At 38.7% G+C, this 19,882-nt stretch overlaps 2 protein-coding genes across 3 annotated transcripts; both read right to left on the bottom strand.

Moving 5' to 3' along the window:
• Positions 1–4,502: 4,502 nt before the first annotated feature.
• Positions 4,503–7,441, bottom strand: vgll1 (vestigial like family member 1). 2 transcript variants are annotated; one of them, XM_036007256.1, is made up of 4 exons: positions 7,202–7,441; positions 6,429–6,631; positions 5,968–6,327; positions 4,503–5,157 (listed from the first exon to the last, which is right to left on the bottom strand). In XM_036007256.1, exons 2-4 carry the CDS (start codon positions 6,616–6,618, stop codon positions 5,120–5,122), a joined length of 588 nt encoding a protein of 195 aa, XP_035863149.1. In that variant the 5' UTR covers positions 6,619–6,631; positions 7,202–7,441; the 3' UTR covers positions 4,503–5,119. The 2 variants fall into 2 exon arrangements, with proteins under 2 accessions (XP_035863149.1, XP_035863150.1); XM_036007257.1 differs by having other exon boundaries at positions 6,429–6,625; positions 7,202–7,402.
• A 289-nt stretch (positions 7,442–7,730) lies between these two features.
• On the bottom strand, positions 7,731–19,880 carry adgrg4a (adhesion G protein-coupled receptor G4a). Its single transcript, XM_031302878.2, has 29 exons — positions 19,758–19,880; positions 19,544–19,643; positions 18,669–19,292; positions 18,258–18,355; positions 18,097–18,155; positions 17,475–17,529; positions 17,165–17,205; positions 16,882–17,030; positions 16,175–16,234; positions 15,995–16,078; positions 15,568–15,653; positions 15,408–15,478; positions 15,274–15,301; positions 15,104–15,126; positions 14,874–15,016; positions 14,663–14,792; positions 13,758–13,864; positions 13,348–13,564; positions 13,007–13,172; positions 12,535–12,687; positions 12,102–12,239; positions 11,972–12,017; positions 11,670–11,773; positions 11,235–11,356; positions 10,346–10,614; positions 9,680–9,782; positions 9,117–9,397; positions 8,631–8,732; positions 7,731–8,516 (listed from the first exon to the last, which is right to left on the bottom strand). The coding sequence occupies exons 2-29, from the start codon at positions 19,629–19,631 to the stop codon at positions 8,368–8,370; spliced, it is 3,696 nt and encodes a 1,231-aa protein (XP_031158738.1). The 5' UTR covers positions 19,632–19,643; positions 19,758–19,880; the 3' UTR covers positions 7,731–8,367.
• Positions 19,881–19,882: the final 2 nt, after the last annotated feature.

Here is a 19,882-nt window from a genome sequence, read left to right as displayed (position 1 = left end):
GGGGCGTTCCGCTCCAGAAATACACACTTTGGTTGCATGAGTTTGCTAAGCTGCGTTTCATATTCATTGTTGCTTTTTGTGCTTCTGCTCGGTTCAATTGAGCACAAAGTAAGTCACCAACAAAGTTTCACATCTGTTCAGCATTTTCTTTTCTGTACAGCCTTAACCAACTTCCACAGTAACTTTAAAGGACCATTCCAGTGTTTTTTTTCTTCATATGTTTTATCCTATTTAGATTATGAACATCCTGAAAAATATAAAACACTATGGTATGACTTCAAAGTAGTTAGCAGAGATTTATAGTATATGTAATCTGTAGTAAATTATCTTCAACGTGCAAAAACTGTAGTGTGGTCCTTTAAAACCAAAGTCTTTTTGGGCATTTAATTTTTCATCAAAATTAAAAAAAATTCACCCAGATGAAAAGAAACCAACAATGCTAACACATTAAATAAAATCCTTATTAACCTTTATCTGACCCTGACACAGAACACACCCAACTTTCTTTATTCCTCTGCACACACTAGATCTCTCAGTGTGTGTTTACATAATGCTGATGAAAGTGACACTGCTGGTACTGTAAAGACGAGATGCATTCATGTGAAATCTTTTGACTTCAGTGGATACATGTCTAGAGGGACTGACGTCATTCTGCTCTTTTACACCGCAGTCACAGGGAAAATTGCTGTAAATGGTCACTAGTGTCAGTTGGAAGCCACATGGAGCGATCATGAACATCTAATGCTCCCTATTCTTGCTTTGCAGTCAGTATCACTGGCTTGGACACATACACATACAGTATGTGCCCATTGAGCTCTGTTAAAGCATTAATGCGGACCCAATTGCCTCATCCTCTTCCCCACATGTGGGCCTCTGATCAGCCTTATTATGCCTAATACAAGGGAGGAAGAGGGATTAGGAGTTCAAGTCTCCATGGCTGCTGAATCCACACCTACCTCCCGGAGAAATGCAAATTGTCTACTGTTTCTCACACCAGCTGCCAATCTGCTTTCTATACTTCCCCAGGAAGAGCTGGAAAACATTACTATAGAGAGGGACATCTGGAATACTTTGCTTAGCCTGCTGCCCCCGCGTTCCGACCCTGAATATGCAGAGGAGGATTGATGGATGAATTAAATGGGTGCGCTTAAATGCAAGGTCAGTCCAAAAGAATAAACTAGATCTGACTAAATATCAGTTGAAGAAGATCCAGCCAGTTGTTTTAAAAATAAGAGGTAAAAGAAACACAAATCCTTTGTTGAGTCATTTGAGAAGATACATTCTACAACAAATACCAATACTAATTTGCTATATCAATCTACTTCTTAAGTTTTTAACCTTCATCCCTCATCTGCAACACTCGGTAGAAATAAACCAGCTCTTAGCTATTTTTGTGCCAAGTTGACTTGAAATATTTGTTAGACATACTGAGCAAATACATGGAAAGGTTAGAGAGTGGAGGGGTAAATCCTTAACCAATGGATTGTAAGTATTAAAATAATTTCAGACACATACCAGTAGAATGCCTAAAAAGACTATGGTACAGATACTGAATGAGATTATATCACTGGATTGTTTTGTCAAGCGTCTATTGTCTGAGTTGGCTCTGAAATGCAGAATGACATTTAGTGTGATGGGATTCAGCAGGAAAACAGGTCCTGTTTCCAGGTCAGTTAATTAAAGTGTGTTAATGACCAAAGTGAGTTAAATACCATCTTCAATAGGTTTCCAGTGCTGTCAAATGGCAAATTACCACATGAATAGTGACATTACTGAAACCCTGGAGTAGTGTGTACTATCATGCACATGCAGACTTATTGTTTCAAAGTCTTATTATATTAGATGGTTTTTAAATAATAGAAGAATGAAAAGGCTACAAAACATTATATAATTGCAAGTATTCCAACCTAAAACTAGCTTTTTGGTCAAGCTACCACACAAACTTCAATGTAACACCACAACATTATGATTGTACAATAAACTTCTATACTTACCATACTTATTTCAGTTCATTCTAAAGTGGACATGCATGTGTGTACCAAATTTTGTAACAATCCATCCAATAGTTGTTAAGACATTTCACTGAAAACCACAAATGTCAACCTAATGGTAACACTAAAGGAAGGGCCAGGGGATCACCAAAATCAGTAGAAGTCATCATCTGGGGAACATGAATGTCTGTACAAAATTTCATGTCAATCTGCTTTATGGGATTCCACCCCTCCTGGCTGAGTCTGACTACCAAGACCTGTGTTACTGATTCAGTAATTCAAAGAGGGTGCTTCTGGTCCTGGGGAGAGTGCTGGAATAGCACTCATCAGCACATCAGAAGCAGCAACCTCAACTACACACTGTGGCAGACAATATCAGAAAAATTCAGTTGAACCAGCCTTTCATCTGGCAAAGCTGTAGTTGTTGATGAATGTTGAGGTGATCAAGGGACCGTTGGAGTGGGCCAGTTGGTGATGCTAACATCTGGATGCTAACTGCAGAGACAATAAAACCCAGGAAGGAAACAGCAGAGATGTGGACTTTTTAAGCCTTGGAAAATGTTGGTTCTCAGAAGACCCCTGCAAATGCAAACCTGTCATATTCCTGAGGATGTTGTAAATCAGTCAGCCAGATTCCTGAAGTGATCATTAGGCGTGGTAAAAACAATTTAGTTGCATCTTCTTTGCTTATGTGCACCAAGGGGTAGATATTGATGAACAGATGTTGTGCAGATCCAGAATGTCAGATGACAATATGCAGTCTATATACTGTTTAAAGTCTACATATCAACTGTGTAGGCATCCACATATGCTTTTGTGCATAATTTATGCCAACAAAAGTGTTATGTGTATGTTCCTCAGTGATGACAGTTGAGGTGTTTCCCTACACTAAGATGATCCCATTTAAAACACGGGCATTAGTTAAGGCCTTGGCCTGATAATGAGCTGTTTGAGCATAGATACATGGAGGGCCCCCTATTCCACCAATGCCCGCATCTGGCTTGGGGTCCATGGACCCTCAGGAACAGTGTGCTCATTTAGTAACACATCCATGGTTGATTCAGTACCAGATGGGAGGAAGCTAATATTAGCACAGCATCATCAATAATCCCCCCTCATCATGTGGAGATGGCTACTCCTCCATCTGTGGTTATGAAGGGTGTCTGCAGTAAAATGTGAATAGTGGCATCATGTATCTCTGACTCACTATGAAAAACAATATTAGGCTCATCGATTTAACATGTGTTGCAGATGAATTATCTGAGGGTCATTAAAAAAAAATGAATATAAGCAGGGCAGGAATTTCCCAGTAGCCATGAGGGTCATGGGCGCCCAGCCCCCTCAATTTGGCCTTATGCCCCTCAAAAAATATGTGTTGAGGCCACAGAGGCCTTGATGCCCCTCCCATACTGCTATAGCTGATTTTGTTGTTTTCACCTCTGCCTCTTTCCTGTCAATGTGGTTTAGTGTCTTTTTTGAGACAAAGACATGAACATGCATATGGAGTCTTTTCCTCAGATTCATAAAGCTGCACATACGCCTTGTTATGGTTTACAAATTTGAATCATTGTGGAGCTGTGCGCACACACACGCTTCATTTCCACTCCTGCAATTCGCCATAAATTTACATAGAAACGCCCTTAAACTCTGTTTGCATATTGATACTTCCTGCTTTACCACTTATTAGACCTGTCAGTGAGAAATACAGCAAAAAACGTCTATGTCACATACTACTAAACGAACGATTAAGTATTCCATTACCAGAATACGTCACAAATGTAAATCGACAGTACCTCCTTCACTCAATTTAATATTGTCCAGCATCATGTTTAGGCAAATTAAAATGATTGAATATTTTTGTGTTAAATATAATTTCTACATTATGCCTCTATACTATATATGAGCTCCTGTGTTTTCCCCCCTAACTGTACCTTAACATCACTTGCCATCATTCTGAATTATTTATCCAACAGTACATTTTTTTAACTGTCTGCCTCTGGGGGGGTTGAGTGTGTCCATTAAACTTATTTCTCATACTCAGAAATTCTTGCTAATCTAGTATACATCAGAGCATCTTTCAAGTACACAAAATCCACTTGGATTGCACAACATGCTCAATTTTACGCTACACTTAGTATGAATAGTATGTTAGGATGCAATTTCGAACAGAGCCCTGGTCTTGTTTTGTTTTTTTCAAAACACCACAATAACAAGACATGATTATTTTAAAATGACCAGTGTTCTACTGGACTAGACTTTCCTAGTTAATGACCTACTTTCATTCTTAACTTCCTCTTGACCGAAGTAAACTTCAACTATCTTGTCTACGTCCAATAATGACACCTTTCAAAAAGTGCCATAGGAGAAGAACTTTAATAAACCTCACAAAGCCTCAAGTGAAGTTCTTCTCAAGGCGTGAACATGCTCCAATAATGAACTGACCACTGAGGTAATTCACATTATGAGTATGTTAGGTAACTATCTGTGTTCAACAGTGAATAATGTTTGAGATTTTTTGTTTGTCTGCTCAGATATTTATTTAAGTTATGATTCCAATTTTGTACAGTGCATTCCACAAAAGTTTGTTATGTTAAAGTCATTAACATAATATCACGGTCCTTCATTTTGTTTTATTTTTACATATGAAATATTCTCAAAGCAATTCAAGCTTATATAGGGTAAAGTAGATAGATATTTGCATCAATATTTATACACTCACAAATGTTCACACTTTGACTTACAGTAATGCTGGTCTATTTACTGGTTACACTAAGAGAAGTGCCTGATAAAGGCACAAGAAAATGCCCTTCATCCAACCGGAGCAACAACATATACGGTGCTTTGAGATCTGCAAGAGGAGCGACAGAGTTGAAGAACAGGTTTGTCAGGGAGCGTTCCCTTCCAAAGAGGTTGTTGCAGTTAGTACATGCTGACGTACTGAGGTCATTTCACTGAAACAGGAAGCGCTGCGGTGTTTTATTCTGTGTATATGACTCTCAGTGAGGCCTGTTTGACAAAAGAATATCTGAGATCTGAACAGAAAGCCGGGCAGCTTTACAGAGCCACGGCTCAAGTATGTGGTGTAGTTGAAGCCGTTCCCTGTCTCTGCTGCTCCAGCCACTCGCTCTTCAATACCAGTACAAGTCCTTCTTGTCCAGATGCCGTCCTGACAGAAAGGAGAGAAAATGATTTCTAAGTAGCTCTAATGGATGTACAAGAATAACTTTGTAAATTAAGTACGCCGAGTAAAAATTAGCTGTAATACATATATTACATAATTTTCACGCTGTAGCGTTTCTCGGAATAAGATGCACAAATTCCTGAGTGGTTATCAAGAAACGAGTAAGGAAGTCAGGAACAGGTAACTAAGAAATACCTAACAAATAGTTTACAAATAACTCTTAGATAATTAGATAATAGGGTGTCTATTCTAATCATAAGCTACATATTTGTAAACCTGGCACATCATTATTTACTATGTATGTGGTAAGTTGTAATGCATCATGATTGTAACAAACAGATGTGAATATTAGTAAACTTTTTTAAGAGTTTGTATTAACTAGTAATGCTTTCCAGTAAAAACTCAGTTGTTTGTGATGCCTGTACTTTACCTGAAGGGACAAAAAGTTAGAAACATATATGTACATGACAGGGAAGTAATGGTTAGTAATTGGTTACGTGCCATTTAGCAACTGGTTCAAGGCAAGTTGACCCTGATGACATTACCAGGGGTTATTTTCTCAGACTTTGGAAAGCTCCTCCAAAGCTATTAGCATAGTACCTCATACTTTAGTTATCAATCAAGAAATACTTATCTATTATAAGGTCATTGATTTGTTTCTTTATAAAAATACAAAGGTTTTGTGGACCTTTTCAATAGTGTTATTAATTCTTCTTCTATGTAAAAAACAATTTTTTTGCATGTTATTGGTTGCAAGACATTTTTAAAGATGTTATATTGCAGCTGAAGGCCTACCAGGTTCAAAGCCTACAGCAGGGTCCACGGAGTCTCTATATCCTTGAGGCACCGTCCAGCTGGAATGCAATATTGGCTTGGAGCTGGACGCCATGCTGGGTCCCATCTCACCCCGGTCACTATCCAATAGGTTGAGCAGGGACGTGGTGTATTGCTGTCCAGTAAGATTCAACCCTTCTGGGGACAGAGAGTAGGTAATGGACGGCAACCCCGGGCCCTCTCCTGCCCTGGCTGTGAACGAGTTCCAGGAGCCAGGAGCGTCGTCTGCAGGGCTGAAGTTTAGGAGACGTCCTGCTGCAGGAGGGACCTGTAACTCTGAGTAACAGTCAGGAGCACTCCTCTGACGGGGGCTGGTTTCCTCTGCGGGGGATAAAGAAATAAGCCATGTAGTAAGGATGAATGAGATTCATTGTCCTGCTTTTAGTCAGGTTGGTCATACACTGTAGATTTTTTGTGCTTACCCAATTTAATAGTTTTACGAATTGTCTTTGTCTTTGCTGCCGGTGTCTTGGCTTTGCAGACTTTGCTGAGAGCACGGGTGAAGTGAGCATCCACCATGCTGTTGATGTCCCCATGAAAGTAAGTCAGGATGAAACAACGAGAATGCTCCTCCACCTTCACAGCTATGGGACTGTCTGTTCTGTCCTCCATGGGTCAGCTGTGACTGAGACAAAACAAGTTGTTAACTCTACAACATACATGCAACAACATATTTTATATTTCTGTTTTTTATTTACAGTGTGTCTGTAAATAAATAAAAAAGACAACTTAATCCATAATGTAGCAGTCCACATTTTCAGTTGGTCTTTTTTTGCATATAGTGATGACATGGTTTTTATGTAGCCTATGAGCCCTGAAACCCCTAAAACCTTATTCTCTTGGATGCCAATTATTGGAAGCAATTTAAAATGAACATGGTCTGGATGACTCACTGCTGACAAACACAGTAAGAGTGTAAAGTGGTGTTACTTTTACTTTCATTTTAGTACATTCTATGGCTTAGTATTAACATGTTATACTAACAATGCATGAAAATCACATAATGATGCACAATATGTTTACTCCAACAACAAATGATGAGGAACATGTTGACATCTGGAAGAACTAACTAACTAAGAAAATGGGCGTTATGGTTGGGCATTTTAAACACTTGGTAAGTTAATTGAACTGCTGGTTGTGAATAAAGAACCAACGCATTGAGTTAGTTATATTGCAAGTAACTTGCTTCTCTTACCTGACCTAATGAATGACCGAAGATAACCAGGGAGTGTGTCCTTGCATTAGTTGATCAAAGCTGATGTGTTCACTAACATGAGCAGCAGCCGAAATTGTTGGAAAAATGTCAATCAATGTCATCAACTTTCCTCTCCTCTACGGACAAAATATTTCGCTCACTGAGCCTCCAAAGTTACATGGTGTGTTAGACTGGGAGGGCGTCTGTTCATAGCTGTCTGCGGTCAGAAGGCAGCTATGAACAGAATGTCATCCAGCAAGTTCCTCCAGAACCTGACTGACACCTTGTTAAAACATTCCTCAGTAGCACTGTCAAAAAGTTAGACACAGTTAAAAACAGCTCCAAGTTGAATTGCCTGTAACAGAGGTTACATTTAATATTATATTCTTTAAACTTAAACATGGATATTACAACATAAAGTGTAACCTCATCAACATGTTATCTATTACAAAAAATATATAAAATCAGTGGTGCTCTTGATGGGTTTAAATCTTCACACAAAAAAGCAATACTCAGAGGGTCACAAAACTCACATTCATATTTTATTATCCTTGACATTGAGTATATCTTTAAAAAATGTCTTCAAAGGAAACATCATGAGCAGGTAAACTTTCATGCAGACGGAGAGCTGCTGTACAGACACATGGTTTCATGTCTTACGATTTGCAAAAAAATATTCATGAGTACAATTTCTAATGTACTGTACTTGAAAACATTTCTTGATTATGATACTGTCTTTTCCATTATATTTAAATGGAATATCCTCATAACGGCTTCCTGTGCAACATTTACTTTACTATTAAAGGTTTTACAAACACATAGTATTTCTTTGTGTTGTTTTGTAATTCAATTGTACAGTTGAGGCAGTTGTAAACCTTGAAGGTGAAGTGTATGCTACATTAAATATGGGCCGCTTGCATGAAATTTACTTTACTTAGAAATGACAGTCGTCACAGTATTATCATTATTTTCATAGCTGGTTAAGGTGCAGGAGTGTCCACGGACCTATTGTATCTCACTGAACAAGTGTTTTTTTTTTTGTTTTTTTTATCTTTCTCTGCCCATCACAGATATGTAGCTGTTCTATTTTCGGCTGTCACTGTTTGTGATTGCTCAATGGGCCTTGAAAGGGAGAGCTGTACAGAATGACACATACAGAGGCCCGCTCACGCCCCCTGGTGGTGGTTTGGTGCTGATCCTGTAGAGGAGTCAGAGATCTTCCTGATGGTGGAGGTGTTGTCAGAGGCAACTGAGTCAGAGTTAACAAGATGGTTCTTTTTGCAGTGACCACCCACTGTCACAGAGCGGCTGCAGTCTGAACACACAGGGTACAAGAAAGAGAAAAACAATGCATCATCCTGCTTGATAAAACTTCCCTCTCAACCATCTGGCCATTATACTGCAAAGTTTGTTCACAAACAATATGTACCTGAGTAATCACTGAGTTTAAAACGTCCACAGCATAAGTGGATTCTCCACTGTTTCCTCACATTTTCCTTCATCAAACAGTGGAACAAGAAGACAAAGAACCCTAGGACAAAAGAGCAGAGTTAGTAGACAAATGCTACAACATGATATGTGAGGTGTTTTTTTCCATTTCTCTTAGCACTTTGTTTTATTTAAATGTTTCATTATACTTATTAGCTTCAACTACACTCTTAAAAGTGCCTTTTTCTTCACATTTGTGTTACGTTTCAAAAATGCTTAGATGCTTCTCTATGATGAAACTCTGCCACAGTTATGAAATAATTATAAAACCAAGGAGATAAACTGTAAAAATGCACTGTTGTAAATGTGAACAATTTGGAATAAAAAGCAAAATAACACACATAAACACTGACAGATGTGTTAAAAAATGACTCGCTCTTCTCCTGTAACTAATAACTTCTTAACATCAGCTACAGTTCATATTTACCCTGCAAGCTGTTAAAAATGGAGAACAGGTACATCAGGACCACTCTGCCTGGCCCAAAAGAAAAAAAGCCCAGTAACCACGTCAGGCCTAAGAGGACGGTGAGACTGGCCATTGCCCTTAAGTCATGCAAAGAGCTGGCGCTGTTTGCTGACTGCTTATTGGCCCTCATATGTCTGATCTGGATCAGAACCACGATGAACACAGAGATGTTGCACAACAGGATCAGAAGGACAAATGCCACCACAGTCACGTAGAAGAAGACGTCATTCTGCAGCCAGCAGCTGGCGGGAGGGAGAAGGTTGGTCATATATCATTTACACTGGGATTTGTGATAAATGCCATATACTACATGCTTTCTTTGTGTACAGTAAGACACTGCTGAGTGTTGGATTTCTTGTCTGTTGGTTGTTGTTTTGTGCAATTTTCTCATCTTCAACAAAACATTCATTTATCAGGCACTCATATGACTTGATCTCAGTTTTCATCACACAATTTAGACATGATGCTCCAAAAATAGAGATAACTCACCCTAGTTTCAACTACAGACCAGTGCTTGTACTTACAATTGGTCATTGGACTGAAGCATCACTGCAGTCTCTTCAGGCGCACTGCCATAAGCATCTTTATCTATGGCCAGCACCAGGCTGACTATGACCAGAGGAATACCTGTGGGAACATTTTTTTAATTCCCAAACTGACTGACTAAGAAAATGCAAAAGTGTTGAGCATTATTTTCTGTCTGTTGCAGTTTGTGTAGTCTCACATAGCCAGACCGCTCTCCACAAATGTTGTTTATTTTTTGATAGCTGATTTTCCCTTAAAGATTCTGCTACAACCCCTGGTTCATGTCTACGTCAACGGTAATGCTTTTTTTTTAGATAAAATAGAGACTTTTTTTTATAGGTACACTTCCCTTTATGAGATTTAAATTAATTAACCCAGAGAATCACTGCACAGAAGATCAACTGAACACACATTATTGTGGGTTTTGTCAACATTCAAGGATATAATTCAACATATAATATGAATAAAGTTTGTAATGATAAATGAGCGATAAATAAAGAGCTTTTTCGTTCAAGGACATTCCTATTTTCCCTATAATAAATTACATAGTTCTTTCCAGGTTATTTCTTGGAAAGATTAAAAACGTATGGATTTGTAAAATAAAACATTAACAACTAATCCCCCAACTGCTTGATAATTCATAATAATTGGTAATTCTGTCTTACCCCATCCTACAGCACATAACTTGAGGATGTAGGAGGGAACATAGATGTTGAAGACCTTGACCAGTGCGAGGTACATGTGCACAGCCTCCAGGCCCATCCAGGTGAAAGAAGCCAGCAGGAAGTAGTGCAGTGTTGCAGCAGTGGCAATGCACAGACTGTAGTTGGAGAAGGATGAGAGCCAGGAGTCCAGAAGGAAGAGCATGCTCAACCCCAGCAGGGCAGCTGACAGGTTGATGAGTATCTTAGATGGGTAGTCTCGACGCAGCTTCCTAAAGTGTAGTGGCAGATGCAAATAGGCAACATTTGATTTCTTAGCACAATCTCCTATGAGGCAGCATTGCATCTAATGAACAATCTCCGCTTTTGTAACTTCTTCCTTCAGACTAGGGCTGCACAATATATTGTTTTTTTATCGTCATCGCAATATTACCGTAACTAGCACAATACACATATCGTGAAAGGCTGTGGCATATCGTGAAAGGCACTCAGAGATTTTTTATCAGTAGAAAATGGCATTTTAAAATGTAACTATTGCTAATTTTTTAGTGGGGCCTTTTATGTTCAATTCAATTTTCCATTTGTTCAATAAAAGAATGTTGGAAATGATCTACTTTCATTTGTTTTAAATTCAACAAGCAATTGTTGTATTTTAGCAGAATACTGAAAGCAGCAGAAATGCAAAACAGAGTACATTTCAATATATGTGTATTTATCGCAAGTAATATCGTTATCACTATATTCAACAACCTTATCACATATCACATATTTTCCTCATATGGTGCAGCCCTACTTCAGACTCCTCTAACTGGTTACTGCAGCAAAGATGGTCTTTGCGATATTAACCTGTTACAATGGGATAAGTATGTCGGTGTCACTCCGAGTGACTTACTCAAAAGCAAGGTAGGTGAGAAGAGTGATGCCCAGAAAGATGGAGGATATACCACAACCAAGATATGAGATCACTGTCAGAATCTGGCTGTCAGCTTCACTGATGGGTGTTCTGGATACATCCTGAAACACAATACACAGAAACGGAACAAAACATATTGTTTGCCTATATTTAAAGCCCTGTAGTGGTGGTGTCAACAAACAATTTTGCGCTGCTGGGAAATAGCAGTGAACAGTAAAACTCATCCCATGATAATTATTTGTAAAAAAATATTGATATAATTATAAAGGAAGTTTGCACATTGTGGTGTTAACATCAGCGTTTTGCATCATTAGCAGACAAATATGTAAGCAGTCAGCAACGGGCCAGATTGCACACAGTATGTTGATGCTTGTGGAAGTTGTTTGTTCCCTGGTTATGTGACCAATGACTCACCAGGAGCACAGCGAAATGTGTGAGATGATCACAGAGACAGCTGGTCCGATAAGCAGAAATACTTTGGGTTATACAACCTCTGCTGTTCCAACCACCCTGCCCACCTGACACACACACACACACACACACACACACACACACACACACACTTTTGATTAAAGCTGCTTATCAACAGACACAGCTTCCTGTGTTTAGGTACCTTTATTGATGTCACTTTTTCCTAAAAAGTACTATGAGGTTCAATTACTGTAAATCATCTAAACCCAACTGTAAACATGTATAATAAATAATTAAGAATTTACCGTTTTTCTGTAAATCCCAAAACATGCACTGCACATTGTCTTCTGGCTGTAAAGAAAACACACAGGGAAGTGATGATGGTTTTAGAGTCAAGTCTTCTTTCTGATGAACTGAATGGAATTTATTTCTCACCTGTTTGGGTGTTTGGTGGCGGAGGGTCACCACCACTCGCTCCTTTAGGTTGCTGACATGGCTGTTATTGATGCTGGCAGATACTATATAGGAATTCATGGTCAAGCTACTCTGTGGTGCACTGGTTGTGTGTGGGTCCTGTTAAAAAATAAAATGGTTGTCACATTAGGAGGCAGGACAAGGATAAAGTAATTGGTCAATAAAATATGCTACAGCGAGAGAGAGAGAGAGAGAGAGAGAGAGAGAGAGAGAGAGAAGATTTGTCATTTTTAAGTTATTATCAATATGACAAAATATGTATTATAAGTTACAAGGAGCCTGGCTCAGCTCAAAATCCTCTACAGCTCACAAATGAACACATCATATCTTGTTTGTTTAAACCGCACAACCCCCCAGCAGTAGTAGTAACAAGAGAACACTGAAATGAAAATACCTGAAAAAGGTCATCTGTTCCAAAGAACTGGAACTGGACACGAGTTGTATTTCTTTCTCCGGGAGGGAAAAAGTTGTGGAGTTCAGAAGGCAACGAGATAGTTGCATCCGTCTCAGGGAGCGGTTCACTCACAAAGCTCTGGTTGACAAAAATCTGTGAAAGAAAAGATCATCACGGACCTGTCAATCTAAAGAAAATGTTTCAGACTACCAGTTCTTGTCATTTGGTGTCTTGCTTAATGTGCCACAGGTCAACTGCTTGAGGCCACAATGTCTGTTTATAATTGTAACACTGTTTCCGGGACAATGATGCAACAGAACAACAGTTGGGTGGAACCAGTTTTGGAGTTTAAAAAAACTAAAATAAGGCTTTTCTTTTGCTTGTGGATATCACACTCTTACAGTTCACAAAAACAGCTCATAAGTAATATTTACTGCCCCCTCTACATATTATAGCATTCATAGTGTCTCACCTCTGGATTCATGATGGAAGAAACAGAGGAGACACCAAAGGTGAGGCCACTGAATTTGTTTCGATCTACATTGAACATGGACAGGGCCAGAGAGGGTGCTGTTATACTGGCAGATTCATCTTGGAAATCCATATTGTTCCCCATTCTATCTGTCAGATCAAGGACACTTTTTCCAAAGACAAAAAACAGAAAGATTAACAAGAAAATAGGATTACAAAAAAGGCAGGATTTAGAACGAATTATAGATTTCTGTAAAATCTCGCATGCAAGTGTTCAATTGATTACTGGTTACTGTAATATTTACGTAGATTACTCAGACACATACTCTCCTCTCCACTTACGTGCTAGCCACTGGAGTGATGTCAGTTTTGGAAAGCAGAATATTTGCAATAATATTGACGATTTTGGCACCAACAGCAGGTTTGATTGTGCTGATTTCGACCACTTTACAGAGCTTCTCTACCACTGTATCCAGCTCAGAGGGAGAGAGCTTTGCACTGTTACCTAACTGAACATCTACAAGGTCCTGAATCATGTCCACAACCTCAGCCGCGTTATCTAGAAATCAATAATATCATTATTGGTTGTTTTTTTGTGTTGTCGCCACACATTTCTGTTGTGGTTTTATTTAGATGTAAGGATACATTATTTATTTAAATATTATTATAAGCAATATAAATTAACCAGACTGTGTGTGTGTGTGTGTGTGTGTGTGTGTGTGTGTGTGTGTGTGTGTTTGTGTGACTCTTACCAGTAGTGACATTGATATTGTCAAGGTCTGATATGGTCATAAGCGGGCTGCAATTTTTCATATCAGGATCAGCCCAGCTGGTCATGTCAGTTTCAATGTCTAACTTACTGAAGAGAAAAAAAAAGTGGGAACAGAATCAACAGAGGCAATAAATATTCTTTATGGTCTGTTTCTGATTGGTTTAATTAAACGTGAACAAAGCATATTGTATTATCTAGCTATTGTCAGTTTCAGACGAAGGGTGATGAAAAAAACCCACCTCTCCACCACTGATGATCGTGTTTTAGTCACTAAGAGACCATAAAAACTGATTACCCATATTGTCCTTTGAGTGATATTTATATCAAGAGAGGAGATTGAAGCCCTTCATTACACTAATAAATCACTATAGGAAATAACTCTTTTAGCCTGAGCTGCAGGCTGGCAGGGATCCATCAGTATTGCACGTATGGGGGTCAGAGCTTGTGTGCAGCGTGGGAGGACTGGTTGGAACAGGACATTGTAATTGAGGGAATTTTCTTGTCTCACTGAGCTGTCTCTATGGAAACATGTTGTTGTGACAAAGATAGAATCTGTAGAGAATCTGTACAAGTAAAAAAAAAAAATCCTGCAAGATGAATGTTGGCTAAGGCTGGTGTGAATAACCCCCTGAACTTTATTACACTTTGTCTCAATTGTAAATCACTATATGCTTTATTGTTAGACATTTATGTAATATGCCACACTTTGATGTCAGTCAATAAAATATTAAATCATTTTTTTACTGCATGACGATTGTTTGAGATTAGTGTTTTGGCTGATTATTGGCATGTGTTTTGATCATAATTTTGCAGTCTGATAGTTTGATTTTCTTTGTCTTTGGTCAAATATTAAATCAACTGGATGAAAGGAAGTTAATGTCTTACCAAAGCCTGAAGGCTCTCTCTAATTTTGGCTTTTCGCATCCCATGTCTTGGTTGATTTGTGGAAATGCTTCAGGCCAAATGTATAGTCCGTAGATTGTTGAAGTGGTTTCTTCTAAACAGTTTGCTGGCTCTTAAAAAGAATATCTACATGTTAACAAGTCTTATTCCATAACTGAACACATATTTATCTGTGTTAGGACATCCAGCTTACCTATGTGCTTGATCGCCACATCTATAGGTTGAATAACAATGGAGTCATTTTCATACTTTGATAATAATGCAGCATTAATAACGGCTTTAATTTCTGCCGCACTGTTTTTGTTGTCTTCCTGAACATGGAAGGTGCAGTAGTATCTGAGGATGAAACAGACATTTAGTGGCATACAAAACAGGCAGGTAGCTTTCTGCACCGTTATTATTCTCTTTTTTTTAGTCACCTACTTTTTTTGTTGACTGTGGAAAATCTGAAAGAAAGGAAACCAGAGAGATGTTTCATTGTAAATATCAATTGTTGTGGTGGTGTGAAATATTATTCCTATTTTTAAATTACCCCAAACTGTAGAATGAATGCCATTTATATCATTTTTATTTGTCTTACAGTGCATTCTCACCATTGGTCCATTGTACTGCTCCACGTTCCTATGAAATATTACAAATGATTAACAAGTCAACCAGAGCTTTCAGATCACATATATTAAACATTGGGTGCTAGTTATGAAACAATGCATGAATTCAATGGGCCCACCTGCCAACATTCTCCTTTATGATGAGATTTAGCACACTCATGGTCTCATTCACCTCTAGCTGTTTTTTCACCTTTTGCCCAAAGAGAATAATTCATTGTACACATATTTATTTTTAGTAAAGACAGCTTTCAATTGCACTTAGGTGAGTGAGTGTCTTACCCATTTCTCAATAATATCCTCTGGATTTGCTGGGCTGCCAGTCACACTTAAGGTCAGATTAACTCTGAAAAATGTATCTGGTCCAACTGCAGGAGTGTAAAGACAACAGATAACACAGCAGTGCATCTTTACAGTACATGTGTATTTTTATCACTATTCTTAAAAGTGGTGCAGCATTTGTCCTCCACAGATTTCCTGGTTCAAGTTTTCATTTATCTCATGTGCGATAAGTGCTCTTAAGTTTGAAACAACAATAAACTGCTTCTTTGTTCCACGCTGTGTTTTTATTGTGAATGGTTGATGTTTTTCTGTTTTAATGCTGCCTTCCAGCAAAACAAACATTTTCTCTGATGTATATTGATATGAAGAAGAAACAAGAATGAAGAAGATGGATAAACATGATCCATGAGTTGTTTGGTGAACTGACCGGCAGTCTCGTTGACATCTAGAGGATCTCCTGTCGTTGACATGTTAGCAGGTCGACCTGGCATGCTTTGAGTTGGACCTGTTACTGTGAATCAAATGACATGACAAGAGAAAATATTACAGCACAGAAAGATTGTCTTGCATCTGCACCTAAAGGCCTTATTCTTTCTTGCATGCTCACCTGATGTCGGTGCACCAGTGCTGACAGTTGGCTGTGGTTCTGGCACTGCAGGGAGTAACTCTGAAAGAGACAAAGTTAATGTATTGATTACAAAAACCTAAAAAGGACAATTAAGTTAATTCATTTTTAATTAATTAATAATTATAAATAGCATGATGTCTGACAGAAATCAAATTATGAAAATGTAAACATTTTTTATAATAAATAGTTCTACATATTCTAGTCATTTATCAGGTATTTTTAGAAACACAGAAATTATGTCTCCAGCTCTAATGTATTTCTGCAGGTGTGCAATAACGTTTTTCATTGGTGTATGCAGCATCCTTTTAATTCAGCCACTTAACAAGGCTTTTTTCAAACGCTCCCGGCGGAAGAAAGAGAAGAAGACTTAACAATCGCAGAGAAAGTGCATGGTAAATTGAATCAATTTAATGGACTTGGACTCGAATCACGCCTCAAGTGAACATTTCCAGTTCTGCTTCGTGTTTATAAAATACAAGAACTGAACAAATATACAAGTATGTGTGTAAATACACTTCCAATAGAAACGGTCATCTTCATGTGACATGAACATACATCCTTTTTGAAGGCAATAATAATGGTCATAAAACCTCTGGTTAATGTTTGATTGATGCTTCAGTCCCCTGAGTGAGTGAGTGCATTTGACATGTGAGAGGACTGAAGCACAGACCATATACTGTACGTACCCACAGGTAGTATGCTGATGCTGTTAGGGTCAGCTGTCAGGTTGAGGAAGTCGTAAGAGAAGTTCAAACTCAGCAATGAGGCAATGTTTGCCTGAACCACTTCTACATTAGCAGCAGGATCCACGTTCACGTAGACTTCACATCTGAAACTTGGAATTAATCACAATGACATTGGTTAAATCTGCATTGTACCTAGGTTTAGAGAATATATGCTTGCTTTTTGCATCTTGTGCCTTTCAGCCCTCATATATACTGTAATTATTATGTCATGAATTTATCTTACCACTTGTCAAAGGTGGACAAGGTAGACAATGCCCTTGGTCCCTGAAAACACAATTTTTTTCACATCTTTATTAAAAGGTTGTACGAATTCACTTACCTACAGTACTTACAACTGATTGTTCTTAATATAACTCACAGCTACATTGCCTCTGAACTGATCTCAATGCTCCCATACGTCATTCATTTCCTCAGAAAATGATATTGTCTCAATAAAAAAAGCCTTTTATCTGTTCTCTAATCAGCTGGTCTTTGAGGATATTGCTGCTTCTGTCCATGGAAAATCAAACCGAGGACTCTTAATAATGGTGTACCTGAGGTTGTTGCGCAGGTAGAGCAGCAGAATTATTAACCACATGGCAGGTACGGCTGTATGGGAACACAGATAAGAGAAATCATAGACAGGAATGTTGCGAGAATTGCTTTCATGATCACACTAGACATTTAGACTTACAATGTACCAATTAATCACCTTTATCATTCACTGCCAACACACACACACACACACACACACACACACACAAACAGACGCACGCAAGGACACATGCATGCGCACACACACACACACACACACACACACACACACACACACACACACACACACACACACACACACACACACACACACACACACACACCATTTCTCTGCCCACACTGCCATGACAGAGAGCTGGATTTAAATCAGCTAAATATGTCTTTAATTTGACATATTTGATTACTAGTTACTTTACAGATGACATAATATGACGAGTTTATAAAATATAATGTTACTGTTATAACATTATAACATTAACTACGATGGTACCTGAGTATTTTACTTTGGTGATATTTCCAATACAGGACTTAAGAATCTTTATATTGCAGTGTTGCTACTTTTACTTAAGCAAAGGATCACCAGCACTGAGAGAAGTGTTTTGCTAACAAAAGTTGTGTTACCTTGGGGATGACACCAGGATGTTATGGACAGATATGTTGCGAGGGAAAATGCTCTCCAACTGATTATAGAAGACAACAAAGATGAATTCTTTAGATAGGCTAACCTGACTTGATTGTTCAAAGTTATTGCTTGCCAAATTCCATTGACATTGGAAACATACCCAGTTTCTTGTGACTTCCTCCAGTGAGACTGAACAATTTTCAGGCTTTGTAGAGTGAACAATTAATGTCCACATTTTGATGTTGTAGAGTGACCATGCTAAAAAAACAAGAGAAAATGGCTTCTTTAAAATAAGCAATATTTCTAAAGGATAGTGTTAGACCTATCAATAGGCTTGTGAGCCAATTGCTGAACTCAGGAATGTGTGGTTTACCTTTTCTTTGACCTTAAACCGTAGTTATTGAACAGCAATGTGTATTATCTGCCCACTTATTCAACTCTCACCTACAGTAGATTGCCTTGTTATGTGAATAGGTGAGGAAACCCTGGAAGTAATTCATTTTTAAACAAACCTAGACAGCTCAAACTGCAGGACCATGGAATGCAAATAAAAAGGTTGTACTATATTTACCACAATGTATGTCATTGTTTATCTCAGGAGGGCAGTCATGTTTCCACTGCTGCAGATCCCACCTCACCACGTCTCCGTCTGCACAGCTCTGCCCCCTCAGATCCTCAGCGTTCCATTCTCTGGCCCATATCCTGAACAGACCAATCTCACCAAACAGTTCACGCCCAGTCTCCAGCTGCACCTCACCATTTATGTTTATAAAATGAGACACCCCAAGAGTGAGAGTGCCGTTTGGGGCCAGTTGGGGTCGAATGGGGCTCACAGAGGCCTCAAGCTGACTAGTTCCATTAATGTAGAGCTGCACCCTCTGAGCTTGGCCAGACCAGGTGAAACAGACATTGAACCATTCATGCAATTTCAAATTACTTTTCAAGCTGTGTTTTTCTCCAAACAGCCATACTGTCAGCTGTGTATCTGTGCCTCCAAGTCCCAGCTCTTTGTGTGCCAACCCTGGTGCTTTATAGTCAAAACCTGTCCAGTCTGTGGTAACAGTGCGGCGTAAAAGCATGCAAACACTCAGCTCCTTGAGGGCCGGTACCACTGTATCTGGTTGAAGCTGCCATAGACACGGACGCGCCTTGAACACCAACTTCTTACCCCACAGGCTGGTACTGGCAGAGGCAGCTGAAACAACACATAGGTTTGAAAAGACACAGGAAGATGAAGAAAACCGTAATGATGTGAGACCACACTCAGCCTATAATGGCAATAAAAGCAATAAAAAAATGTAAACACAATAAAAACACATTAAGACAGCTGACGACATTAAAAGTGCTGTTACCTTACACACTTTTTATATCTACAGCTATTTCTCTCTGTGATATTTTGTACTTTAAACAATGTCAAATGTTTATTTAATAGATCTGGATTCTTACTTGAACCCAGAAGCTGTACACACAGACAGATTAGAGTTAGGCTTCTGACGGAGTTCATGGCAGCAAACAAAAACGCGTTCAATGTCATTCAAGTGGTCATCTGCACAAAGGTGACAATAAGATAAACAATTCTATTTAAACTTGCCTTCACATTGAAATAAAACAATAATTATTGACTTTTCTTTTTGTGGCTAAATACATAACTTAGACTTACCATGGTCATTTCCTTGAAATCTGAAGTTGAATCTATTTTGTGAGAAATTACTCAATCAATATCAGTTCATGAGAAGCTGGCTGAGCCTTGAGTCCACTGGCAAGTCTCACCTCATTTCTCTATAA

The sequence above is a fragment of the Sander lucioperca genome, chromosome 1 (genome assembly GCF_008315115.2).
Source record: "Sander lucioperca isolate FBNREF2018 chromosome 1, SLUC_FBN_1.2, whole genome shotgun sequence".
In the NCBI taxonomy this organism is placed as follows: domain Eukaryota; kingdom Metazoa; phylum Chordata; class Actinopteri; order Perciformes; family Percidae; genus Sander; species Sander lucioperca.
This window is presented reverse-complemented; position numbering and strand designations above follow the sequence as displayed.